The following is a 12903-nucleotide window of genomic DNA, read 5'->3' as shown; positions in this document are numbered from 1 at the left end:
CTGGTAATAACTGCCCTAAAGAAATCTTTATGAGGAATCCATGCATGTGGATGGCTTTTTCATCTTTCCTTCCCTCCATCCCTCTTTCAGTCCTTCCTGCTATGACTGCCAGTCTGTCTAACCAATCAATCAGCTGTTGATCTATCACCTATTTATTTACTTATAATGCACATATATATTCTAATCTAGCTAAATACTGAAACAGTATTTTAAGGAAAATAGTTTAAATATTTACATATACAAGTGTGAAAATGACACTAAAATGTTTTCTAAGCTTTGATCTGGAATTCAAGCTCTTTCAGCCCAGTAACTTAGGGACTAATGCAACATATTCAGCCTTTGTTTCAAAGCATACTTTCAACTGTCACGCAGAACCTTTGCTTTTTGGAACTCTTATTAGATTCTTGTTGTTACTCTGGAATTATATTCTTGTTGGAAGAGTATCAACAACGTATCGAGAAAACTACGCAATACTTGGTTTTCAGAAAGGCTTTGGGATGATTAAAAAGCTAACTATTAGAGAGCTATGCAAAGAGAATTTTCCTGTGCCAGCAATTTCTATTTAAATTTTTTTCTGCCCAGCCGGGCATGGCTCAGCGGTTGAGCGTCGACCTAGGATCCAGGCAATTGGGGTTCGATTCCCGGTCAGGGCACATGCCCGGGTTGTGGGCTGCAGCCGATCAATGACTCTTTCATCATTGATGTTTCTAGCTCTCTATCCCTCTCCTTTCCTCTCTCTGAAATCAATAAAGATATATTTAAAAATAAATAATTTTTTTTCTATCTAATGTCTTCTTGAACTTTATTTACCTTCTATGACCCCTCACTCCAAAGTTGGTCAGGTGCCTGGCTCTCCTTGCATCGCCGAACGTAATACAATGAATGTATGCTTTCTTTCCCCTCTAGACTGTGAGTTATTTGAAGTTTGGGAGCTTGGCAGGTATCTCTTGATAAGTGAATTTTATTTTCTAAAAAGGGATGGCAGCCAGCCTGTAGCGGATTGCTGGTTGCCTACTTGGCAACCAATTTTCTTCTATCTTTCCTTCCTATCTGAATTTTGTTTACAAATCTAGCAAATCTCTATGGGGCCATGGAACTTAGGGAAAGATGATCTCACCCAAGCTTCATGCATGGACCCGAGTGGTCTAAAATAATCCCATACCCTTTGCTAAGGATTAGCTCAGAAATGACCATGTGATGCATGTGAGGAAAAATTTTCTTAGAAGGTTCGAGGAAAACTCTCCTCACTACTGAAGGAGTGAACCGCAAGATGGACTAGTGGATAAATCTTTGCAAATCTGTTGTCATTTCTGAAAAAGAAAACACAATTGTTCTTGTGTTTCTGAATCCTCTGGGGGTCTTGATATAGATATGTAGAGGAGTAGGGGAGTCTCAAGTTTGCAGACACCTACCAGAGGCATCTTTCATATCACACAGAAAAACCATTTTAGAGAATGAAACCAACATGGAGAGCAGCTTTGGGAGAGCGAGCTGACACTGTTCTGTGTCCCTAGATCCTCTTACTCTACAATTTTTATGAGTCAGTGAGCCAATAAATCTCAGTCTCTCTCTCTCATTTTACACAAATGCAACTCAATGAGATTAGCGCTTTGATTGGGAAAGTCTGTCTGCGGCTGCTGGGAAGATGTTGAGAAGCCGGGAGGGCAGGGAGGGCATGGCTGTTTCGGAGAGAAAGTTCACCCCGGTTTTCCTGGAGTGCAGGTGGTGGGCAGAGTTGGGGGGAGGGTAGGAGTGGCAGGGGTGCGATGAGGCTGAAGAGGTCAGCAGGCTTCTGGGGAGTGAGGTCCCCTTGGTGTTCACCTCCCTTTTCGGAATTGAAACAGAAAGCTCAGAGCCTTGCCGAAGCTCTGTGACTCATGACTGTTGGTAAATATAATAAATTTTTGCTTCGTCAAAAATTAAAAACTTCCCTTTGAAAAACAAGGTTGAGAGAATCAAAAGATAACCCACATGCTGGGGTAAAATATTTGCAAACCAAATATCTGATAAAGGGCTGTAATACATATAAAGAACAACACCCCATTTCCTAAGAATCTGTACTACTTTTAGTTGGTCCTTATATTACAAGTATATTATTTTCTTTGTCATCTTCAATAAAGTACTTTTGTGAAAACTTACTAGGCAAAAGTAGGTTTACAGTTATGAGTACATGAAACAGTTTATTCTTGTATTATTTATTATTGTATTATGTATTTGTATTGCAACTGTAACCCTACTCTTACCAACCAGTGTGTGTGAGTGTGTATATGATAAAGTCAAATATATTAGCTGCAGTTAAATCCAAATTTCTCCCCATGGTTTTGAAACACTTCTTGTTTCAGCAACCTGGCTGCCCAGCCCATCTACCACGGCTTCTGTAAACTACCCTGGGCTCAAGGCCTGTTGCTAATCCCCTAATGTGACCAGCATTGTCCCTTAGCTCTCCTCTCCCTCACTCAGATATCACCTTCTTTAGGAAAATTCAGTGCTCTTCAATCAGAAGTGGATAGCGTTTTGCATGGGCTCCTCTTACACCTTGCACTGCAATCATTTACAGGCATATTCTAGCTCTCTTGCTAGATTACAAACTCTGGAGGGCAAGAGTGGGCCTTTTAAAAATCTTAGTATTTTGCACACCATGAAGCTTGTTCAATGTCTGTTGAATGAATCCTTTGACTTTTTATTTAATTTTTATTGGATTACTTGGGGACATATTTCATATGTGAGAATTGTGGATTTGTTTCTTTCTTTGTTTTTTAAAGAAAGGAGCACTTCTTTTCTAATGGAGCCCAAACTAGACTCAGAACAAGGCTCCAAAAATGCAAAGCTGTTCAAGGTTTTGGTGAATTGTATGACATGGGAAATATAAAAACACAAGAGAAAATAAACTGAAAAATCAAAGCGCCAGAAACTAAACCAACGCGAAGAGGCATTGGGATTAGTATAGCTAGGCTAGTCAATTCCTTTCGTTGGGCATCATTTTTAAAAGTCCATTCATGCATGCTATGGGGTACCCAGTCAAGGATTACATTTGGTTTTTTCTTTTTTAATAAGGAAAAGAAAGGAAAAAAGAAAAGGGAAAAATATGCACATCACTAGAATGTAAATCCCCATAAAACCAGGATATTGCCTTTCAGCACTACGTCCCCAGGACTTGGAGTGTCTTGCTTGTCAGGTATTCCGAAGTGTTTATTAATGACAAACAGGTGTCAGAAATCACCTTTGAATCATGGAAGGGAACTTCCCTGGCCAGGGCCCTTTGGAACACGTAAGGCTCACCGGGGACTGAGGGCCGACAGCCAGCCCGTCTCTGGTCGGGAAGGGCTGACGGATTATTCACAATAGCCGAGAAGTGGGAACGGACTCACTGCCCATTGACTGCTGAAGGGTTGGAGGGAATGTGGTATAAACATAGAATAGAATACTCTTCAGCCTTGAAAGAGAAGGAAAGCCTGCCATAGGAGACAACACACATGAACCCGGAGTACATTATGCTAAGTGCAGTGAGCCAGTCACAGGACAAATTCCATCTGATTTCACTTACACGAGGGGAGGGGGAATGGGAGTTGCTATTCAAGTTCCAAAGTTTCAGTTACGCAAGATGAGTAAGCTCTAGAGCTCTGCTGTACAACATTGCGCCTACAGATAACAATACTCTATTGTACACAAAATTTTGTTGAGGGTAGAACTTGTGTTCTTACCACAATTTAAAAAAAAAAAAGGGTTACTGCAACTCTGAGTTTTGAAGAGTTAAGAGGAAAAACTTCTGATCTCTAATGTGGATTATAGGGAGGGAAGGCAGGTGATAATTCTGTGTCTACAAGGCACAGGTATGAGGGTCAGCCCTGACTCAGGACTCTTGGGCCTATCAGCCCTCAAGAAGGTGGCTATGTGTGTGACCTAAGTGCCCAGCCCTGAAAACTTCAGTCATCAGAGGCCAAGTATAGTCTGGGAGGGCGATCTGGATTGGAGTACCTCTGGGCAGCAGGGGAGCAACAAGCTTTCTTAGGAGTAGTTTCCAGAACAATCTTCAATAGTCACGAGGCAGCCAGGGCAATTGCGGTGCGGACAAATTGGACTAGAATATGCCCCTGTGGTATCTGAAAGCCTACTGATTCCATGCCCCGCATTCTCCATTAGGGATCTGGAATTTTCCTGATAATTCCAGAGAAGGAAAGGCAGGGGGAGCCTACCAGCAAAAGGCTGGTAATTGACTTTCTGCCAATAAGAGGTAAAGACTTGAGCAAGTAGCTGGGAAAATAAAAGGTATTTGCATATTTGTACCATGAGTTTGGGAGCATGTTATTTTGGTTACATATTGCTTATAAAATGAGGGGAGTATTTTATACTCTTGAGTGGATGTTGCCGGTATCTCTTGGGCTGAGAGTCAGTAAGACTCTCACTCATTCACCGAAGAATGCCAGCTAATGAAAGCAGCATGACAGAATTAGAAATCCATCATTATTTCCGTAATTACCACTGATGCGCTAAAAGGGGCATAAAGGAGTAGTCAGAGTGGACAAATGCACTCGTCTTTTGAGAAGCAACATCACAGGAATTAAAAAAAGGTGAAGTTTCTACTTGGGGAGGGCACCTAAGTTAAATTTTAATAAGAAAGTGAAGTAAACACATGGGAAGCGACAATTCTTTCAATCAGACTTTCTTTGGTGTCGATTATGAAGGAAAGTAAGTCTATATTAAGTTAGATTTTCTATATAACATAGCTGTAAGACATTATATTTTTTGCAAAGAAGCTTGCATTGTTTTCATGATTAGAGTCCAGCAATTTTCAACCGATGTGCTGTGGGTGTGCCACAAGAATTTTTTAAACATGCAATACCTGACTATTTAGTCAAGGGCACTGGCCTCTTTCCCCTTAGATTGTCAAATTAAAAAAAAAATGACAACAGCCAACACAACAACAACCATCAGGTGTAAATGAATCAAAATTATACTTTTTTTTTTGGTCGCTTTGGCAAAAAACATTGTGTTTTTGGTGTGCCACAGAACTTTAGTAAGTGGTTTATGTGTGCCATGAGATGAAGAAGGTTGAAAATCACTGGTCTAGCCAATTAAATCGCTAATATCCCAACTACTATGATGCCTGAATTAAAAAATCCTAGAGTCTGATTATTTTAAAAAGAAAAATGATCAGCTTCCTACATTGCATTGCTGGAATATGAAAAATATGCTTTTAAAATTAATTTGCAGTGTTAGAGATCAATATTACTATGAATACGTGGAAATTTGAGTAAAATTTTACTTTAAAAACTTAGTTACCTACACTGATGGATACACTTGCATATGTAATTTGAGACACAGTTTTCCTATTAGCTCTGATCACCTTTTATTAAAGTATTTACCTTCTGATTGATAAAGAGGCAAAAACTCTCGGCATTTTAAAAGAGAGCCTGGTTTTACACATGTATATAAACCCTTAGGCTGGTATTTAACTTATATTGCCTACATAACAAAATATCTTTTTTTTTATCTTTATGGTTGAAAGTATTACAGATGTCCCCTTTTCCCCCACATTGATCTCCTCCACCCTGCATCCACCCCACCCCCTAGGCCTTCCCCATACCAAGGTCTGTGTCCATAGATTATGCATATAAGCCTATAAATCCTTTGATTAATCTCTCCCCACCCACTCCCCACCTTCCCTCTGAGATCCCTCAGTCTGTTCCCTGCTTCTATGTCTCTGAATCTATTTTGTTCATCAGTTTATTTTGTTTATTATATTCCACATATGAGTGGATTGTGTTGTACTTGTCTTTCTCTGCCTGGCTTATTTCACTTAGCATAATATTCTCCAGGTCCATCCATACTGTCTCAAAGGGTACGAGATCCTTCTTCTTTACAGCTGCATAGTATTCCATGGTGTAAATGTCCCACAGCTTTTTTATCCACTCATCTACTGATGGGCGCTTGGGCTGTTTCCAACAAAATATCTTTTTAATTTCAATAAAATACAACATTTCTTTTGGTTGAAGACATTGAGTAGGTTTCACTATAACTGTGGTTTGTGTAATTAGTACAAAAGTTGTGCATAAAAGTCTGAAAAATGCAAACACTGCAAAATACACTCTGACAATAATGCTCTGAAAACACTTTATTACACAAATTACATTCAGATTCTGAAAATAGTGTTCTAACAGTGTAACCATCTAAAAATAAGAGTTCCCAAAAACACACCAACTGAAGAAGAAAATTTAAAAAAAGAATTTAAATAGAGACTTTTTTTCTTTCCCTTGTTGCAATATAATGCTAGTGATTTTAAAAAAATAGAAGGAGATTTAGCAGCTTTGTCATCAGGCTGAGAATGCTGAACAGGAAAGGCACCAAAGAAAGACATTGGCAATGGAAGCGCTACTGGGAAAATACTGTGGTCAAGCAGAGAGCGGGGTTATTTACATCTACAGAAAAGTCTCAAAAGTGTAAGTGAGCAAACCTTCCACCATAAATTAGCAGTGTGATGAAAGAAGAGGACAGTTTCTCTATTCTATGTTCATATATAAAGATAATGGCACTGTTACGAACTTTTAGGAAACTCCTCAACTAGAAACAGAAGCCAACTAAACCAAAGTAAAGTAAATAAAATGTGTACAGTCCCACACAGACCGGTACAGTTTACAATTAAACGCACAAAACTAGAGCGTGCCGAAGGGAAAGGAATCCAGCCCTCCTGGAGTCTCCTGGGCCCGAGCCGGCAGTTCAGGAGGGCGGTGCGGCAGGCAGCGGGGCCGAGTACTCCTCCTCCGACTCGCTGCCGTCGTCCTCCTTCTCCAGGTCGCTCCCCTCGGTGCTCAGCCGGTCAAACCCTTTCCGGCTGTAGCCCTGACGGCTCGCGAAGAAATTTCCCAGGTTTAAGCCTCCGCTTCCCTTCCCTGGAGAAAGCAAAATAACAAAGAAGTGAGATGAAGTTCACAGGAGCGATGCGCAGTTGCTTTGTAAATTCTTAAATGGTAGAGTTGGGAGTTGGGGATGGGAAAGGGTAGATATTAGCAAAAAAGAGACAAAAAAAGATTGACACACAAAGACACTTATCCGACAAAGTCAGACAGATACTCCACGCGTTCATTGAAATACAGAAGGAAAAAGCAAAGCTCCCCAGGACTGTGTGTTTCTGCAGGATTATTTCAGATGCACTCTTTCTAGGCTCTGGGGAATCGGCATCCCACAAGCAGCTCTCCATTTCAATGACTATATGAAAAGGTCATCTTCATGATGACAAGCGCTGACATGCCCACAGGAGTGACAGAAAATTTACCGAAGACAAATGAAGTCAGATAAAAGGCAGGGGAAGAGAATTAGATAATATAGAATGGCAGGGTAGGAAATGAAACTGGGAAACCTGCCGTCAGAGCCACACACTTTGGTTTGGTTTATAGCTTGCATTCTGCATTCAGTGCTGGAGGATGCTATGCTGCACCCAAGGGTTTAATTTCCAGAGAGAAAATACGAATTATCACCTTGCTCTTTAAAAGACATGAGCTTGTTGCCTGGCCGGCGTGGCTCAGTGGTTGAGTGTTGACCTATGAACCAGGCAGTTACAGTTGGATTCCCCATCACGGCACATGCCCGGGTTGCGGGCTCGATCCCCAGTAGGGGGCGAGCAGGGGGCAGCCGATCAATGACTCTCTCATCATTGATGTTTTTTTCTCTCTCTCTCTGAAATCAATTTAAAAAAAACCAACATATTTTTTAAAAGACATGAGCTTGCTGACTTTGAACCAAATGTGAAGGATTCTAAAAGGTCACAAGCATACCTCTAAGTTTTCCCAGCACTCTTCCTGAACTTGACTCGAGTTTGTGCTCAGAATCTGCTAGAAAAAGATGGCACATTTCAAAATGAGCCCCAATCACCCTCCTCAATCCATGGGTCAACTTTCAATACAAATTCAGGAATTCATAAATGATTAACAAGGTCTGGCTCTGGCCTGTGTGCAATTCCGAGAAGAAAAAAAAAAAAGGTACTATATTACTGTGATGGGCATAGGGCCACTGCTGGGTGCTCCTCCTGCCTGTGTCTTACAGGCTGTGCAATCTCAGTGAATACTCAGCTTTAGTTTTCTCCTCTGAGGAAAGCGGGATCAATGACACTCTCTACCCATCTATAAAGTTTAGAGGGATACTGCATGTGAAGTAGTTAAAGCAGTGCCTGCTAAGTATACAATAAGTGCTCAATCAATATTACTTATCTTTATTAGAACAAAATTAAATTACCAGTAATTTCAAAAATTTTTGACGTTTTAGAAATATTGATCTTAAGCTTTAGTCTTTCTATGAGGAACCGTATGTGCCCTGCTTGAGAAAGCCTGGGATCCAAGTACATCATTTCCCCTTTACATGACCTAAGTGGAGACAAAGGACTTGAAACCCTGAGTATTTTCAATCATACGAGGTGACCCAAGTGTTCCCCATGGGGCTGCCCACCTCCGTGAAAGACCACCTTTCTTTCCTTATGGGGAGGCAGAACTCCAGCTGGACCTTATTTTTTCTGTTGTGTATCTATCTCCCTGCACTCTCTGCCCGGCTTCCACCCGCCTAAGAGCTGTCAGGGAAGCCAGGCTCCGGGTTCTCCTATGAAGTCGCTAAGCAGGAATGGAGGCAGCATTTTGGAGAAAGCTAGCAGGCAGATAGGTAACAGAGGAGAGGTAGCCTAGTGGGTGGGAAAGGAAATAGGTAAGGGAAGAAGAATTAATAAGACTGTTAGAAAGCCAACACAAGGGGCTTTAAGTTCTAAAAGGGTGCGGACAGTCCTTAGTTGGTTTTTCACCCCGAGCCTACTACAGTGTCTGGTGTGGAGCTAACATGCAACAGGGTGTGCTGAATAAAAGGAAGGCCCTTTAGAGGGTTGCTAAAAACCCTCACAGGTCGGATAAGATCTATCAGGAACAAATGTTGAAAAAATGTGAGGCTGATTTCCTTTTAGAATTAAATGTGTCAGACTGAAACATATAAAACTTCAATTTTTCTAAAGAAAACGTGATTGCGTAATAGTAATTTCATATGGTTCGGCTCGGGTCTCTGCCCTCCCAAGACACTCGCGTGGACTCAGTGTTCTGTAACAGCGCCATGCCACCCACGCGTAACAGCAAATGGGAGAGGCCGGACTTTCTTGACTCTCCCGCTGTTCCTTTGTCCAGTGCAGGATGCTTACCAACAGTCCTGCTACCTGCCTCCAGTCCCACATGCTCCTGGAGCTCCTGGTATTTATCACTGCACCTGCCACCCTTGATAATCAATTTTATGTGTCATCTCTTTTTTTATGCGTCATCTCTTTTTTATGTCATCTCTTCTGTGGGCTCCATTTATTGCTTCAGTCATTCTTCCAACAATTATTTATCAAACCCCTAGTGCCAAGGAACTGCTACTTGTCCCGGGGCACATCAGTAAACAAGCAAACTTACAAGATTCCTGTTCTTCTGAAGCCACCATCTAAGTCCATGAAGACAATGACTAAGTTTACTTCCCTTTGCCCCTGCTTACCAAGTTCCCTGCCCATAATGGGGGCTCAACAGAAGCCTTTTTTGAGGAAGAGTTAACTGTTTTTGTGCAGGGCTTTATTGATTGCAGATGAAAAGTAAAAGCAAGTCCTAGAAAAACTCCCTTTCACAACCTCTTAAATTGAATCGTCTGGTTTTTGTTTCTGGGCCCTTTTCTGTGTCAGGGCTTTGCCGTGGGCACTGAATTCCTGCCATGGCCACCTTGGCCTGAAATAGAGTCAGATGCTGTCTCTTAATCAAATGCTGCCTCCCACCCTGGCTTGTGGATTCCTTCGCAGATGGAGCTGTAGATTCTTGCCTTAGGACCTGGGGACCCAGCCAAGGGACTACTCCTGAGAGGTGAGAATCACAGGTCGAATTGTTTGTTTTTGGATGTCCTGAAAGGGACTCAGCTCCTAGGTTCTGTACTGTGATAGACTAAAATACTGGCTTCAGTTCTGGACCCTGCCTTGTACGGTCAGGAAAAGTTGACTGATGGCCTACTTTATAACTATTTAAAAACTACCAAATGGTTCATTATAGAAATAGTTGGTTTCCTGACAAAGCTGAGGTTTATTGACTTCTGATGACTTTTATTATTTTATTACCAATATTATTCCTTAATAGGTACCAGGTACTGAGAGAAATACTTTATGTTCATTATTTCACTAAATCCTCATACAACCTGAGGGAGTCTTTTATTACCACTTTACAAATGAGGAGACTGTGGCTTAGAGAGATTAAGTAACTTGCCCAAGTTCAAGGAGCTAAGAGCAAGATCCAGGACCAGCAGGTGGGGAGAAATACAACTCCCAAATAACTGACCCGGCTATTCTGAGGACTGGGCCTTCTTCTAACAGCAGGGATCTCCTCCTTCCTGACCCTTCAGCTAATTTATCCTGACTATACTTATGTATATGGTCTACAGACATTAACTGGACTTAAGCCAGTTGCTAAAAGGCAAAATTAAAGATTATATTTTAATCTATCCCAATATGAAAATTTCTGAGGCTCCAGATATATTTTCTACCTATATTTAAAACATAGACAGTAACATCAAAAAAGGGAGAGAACACTTTAAAAAAAACACTGAAAAAAATCACAACAGAACTTTGAAACTAATAAGGCCAAACATTTTTTCAAAAGTAGGATCCAAGTTCAAGGGGCTCATTTTACTTGCCTCCAAAGGCCCTTGATTTTTTCCACCGAATAAATATGGCAATGGCCAGCAGGACAACCACCGGAATAACCAGGAGGGTTGTAATGAGAACAACAGGCACTCCGGAGTCCGGCGCTCTGATCAGTTTCTGTTTCTCTTGCATCTTCTGCAATTCTGAGGAGGTGGGTTTGTTCTCCATTTTGGTTTCAACAATGGCCTGGGATTCTTCAGGGAGAGAAGTGTTCACAATATTCAGCTGACTCAAAGTTTCCCAAATCATCCCACCCACCCCAAATCAACAACTGCTCCCAAAGAACTTGCTGAGCCCAAGCGCGTGGGGTTCACATTTCAATGTCTGAATCTACCAAGCTGCCGGCACATGTTGTCATTAGTAATTTCCACTGAGTGGTTCTTCACCTTTAAATTGGTTTTCTTCGGTTCTATGTTTTATTTCCTTTAGCTATAAGTCCACAAAAAATATATCCGCCTTTTGCATTTTTTTCAAAGATAAAATTAACAGGCAGCATGGTGTAGGGGACGGAACTGGTGTGCAGGCCGGAGTCAAGTGATCTGGCCTCCAATCCCAGGCACCTGTGTAACTCTAGCTGCGTAACTCTGGGCAAGTTACTTACATGATCTGGGCTTTAGTAACCTCATCTGTAAAACTGTGATATAATATACCTCCTTTATAAAACTGCTGAGTGTAAATGTTACCATAAAGAAGTTGTTTAATAAGATTTTGTTTCCTTGTATCTTTAGTTTATGAATTGCTTTCACGTTCAATGAATTATTCATACATCATATGCATAGCCACAAACATTTATTCTAGGATTACAAACTGGAAAGAAGAAGCGTGTCCTTTTCAGTTTCTTTTCTAGTTCCCAGCAAAATGTAAGTGCACACAGATGCACTATATATCCTTTTGCTGTTGATAAAAATAACTTAGACAACTATTCTTTGATATTGACAGGTATTAGGTAGATATCAGACCTAAAATACTGTTTGGGAAATTGATACAATAAAACTATATAAGCTCATGCAGGGATCTTAATAACTATTGACTTAAAAATGACCCGAGCCTTGAGACACTCTTGCCCTCAAGAGGCACAGATGTGCATTGGTATAAAAACCCTACTGTGCCAAAACACTCAGTTTCTGAAACTTCAGTTTCTTGGGGTGCCCTTCTACCCTATGATTCAAAGTGAATCATATGGCCTCATGGAAATTTTGACAAAATGGCAGGAATAGGTGGCTTAACATTGTCAGGAAAATCTTTGGTTAATGTTTAATATACACAGACACAGCTTAGTAGATTGCTGGACACTTTTCCAAGGAAGCATTTCTCAAATTACTTAAGACACGTAAACACAATTTATGATACACACAAATGGCAGGTCCTAGCCTTTTGCTTCAATGTTCTGAGCCAGCCTCCTTCAGTCTCAATGATACCTATTGAGCACTTAAAGCTACATCAGGCATTGTTCTCATTTAATCATCACACCAAGCCTACGAGTAGGCACTATTATTATCACCATCTTACAGATGGCCTGTCATAGTCCTCATTTCCTTCCCTGTACTATGCTTAAGGCGAGGCCATTATTTCTCTTCTTTTGTCAAGTGGAGTAGCTCTTGAAACTTCAGTGGAGAGAAGGAAAGGGATTGGTTCATAAATCTGGACGGTTCAAATTTAACCTTCCTATGTCTCGGTTTCCAGGACGGCTATAAATGGGACTCTCACTCTTCCCAATCACTGTTTTGTCTTGTTGTTACTGCACAAAAGGTATACAAGTTGTTCCATATTTAAGTTTATTCTACATTTAAGCAGGAAAACAAAAAACAGACAATAGAATTTTTAAAAACACAGGCCAAAGATGCAGATTGGCAACCAAGACTTGTTGCCTTGGAAGAAAGGTTTGTTTCTATTTGAAGGTGACTCTAACCAGAGAAATTACCTAGCATTTTCTACCTGTCCTTAAGTGTGTTTACCTACACCTAAGGTCAGACTGTGCCAGCTCATATCCAGGTTCTTTCATAAGGCAGAACTAGGACCTGGCTCTATTATGGATAAAGTAGGTGAGAGCCTAAAAGGATCCCTTTAGCATTCACAGAAAGTGTGTGAGAATGAGGCAGGAAACTTGCTAAGATACACTTAATGCACTTTTGAAATTCTTGATTCCCATACCCCTTCTGGTACTTTGACTGTCATCATCTTTTATTGTGAGGTGAAGGAGGGGTAAAGGCTATGCTTTTGGTGGG

At 41.0% G+C, this 12903-nt stretch overlaps 1 protein-coding gene across 8 annotated transcripts in view; it reads right to left on the bottom strand.

The window, feature by feature from the left end:
* Positions 1–6094: 6094 nt before the first annotated feature.
* The window catches only part of PAM (peptidylglycine alpha-amidating monooxygenase), a 147674-nt gene continuing 140865 nt past the window's right edge, over positions 6095–12903 (bottom strand). For 2 of the 8 annotated variants that reach the window (XM_016221968.2, XM_087815466.1), the window contains 3 exons: positions 10669–10872; positions 7770–7826; positions 6095–6887 (listed from right to left, as the gene is read on the bottom strand). In XM_016221968.2, the coding sequence (XP_016077454.2) occupies positions 6715–6887; positions 7770–7826; positions 10669–10872 (434 nt within the window). In that variant the 3' untranslated portion in view covers positions 6095–6714. The remainder of the gene's footprint in view (positions 6888–7769; positions 7827–10668; positions 10873–12903) is intronic. The other 6 variants (XM_087815463.1, XM_087815467.1, XM_087815464.1 and 3 more) reach the window with 3 other exon arrangements.

The sequence above is a fragment of the Miniopterus natalensis genome, chromosome 3, assembly GCF_054644295.1.
Source record: "Miniopterus natalensis isolate mMinNat1 chromosome 3, mMinNat1.hap1, whole genome shotgun sequence".
Lineage (NCBI taxonomy): Eukaryota > Metazoa > Chordata > Mammalia > Chiroptera > Miniopteridae > Miniopterus > Miniopterus natalensis.
Note: the sequence above shows the minus strand (reverse complement) of the source record. Positions and strands in the feature narration are given on the sequence as shown.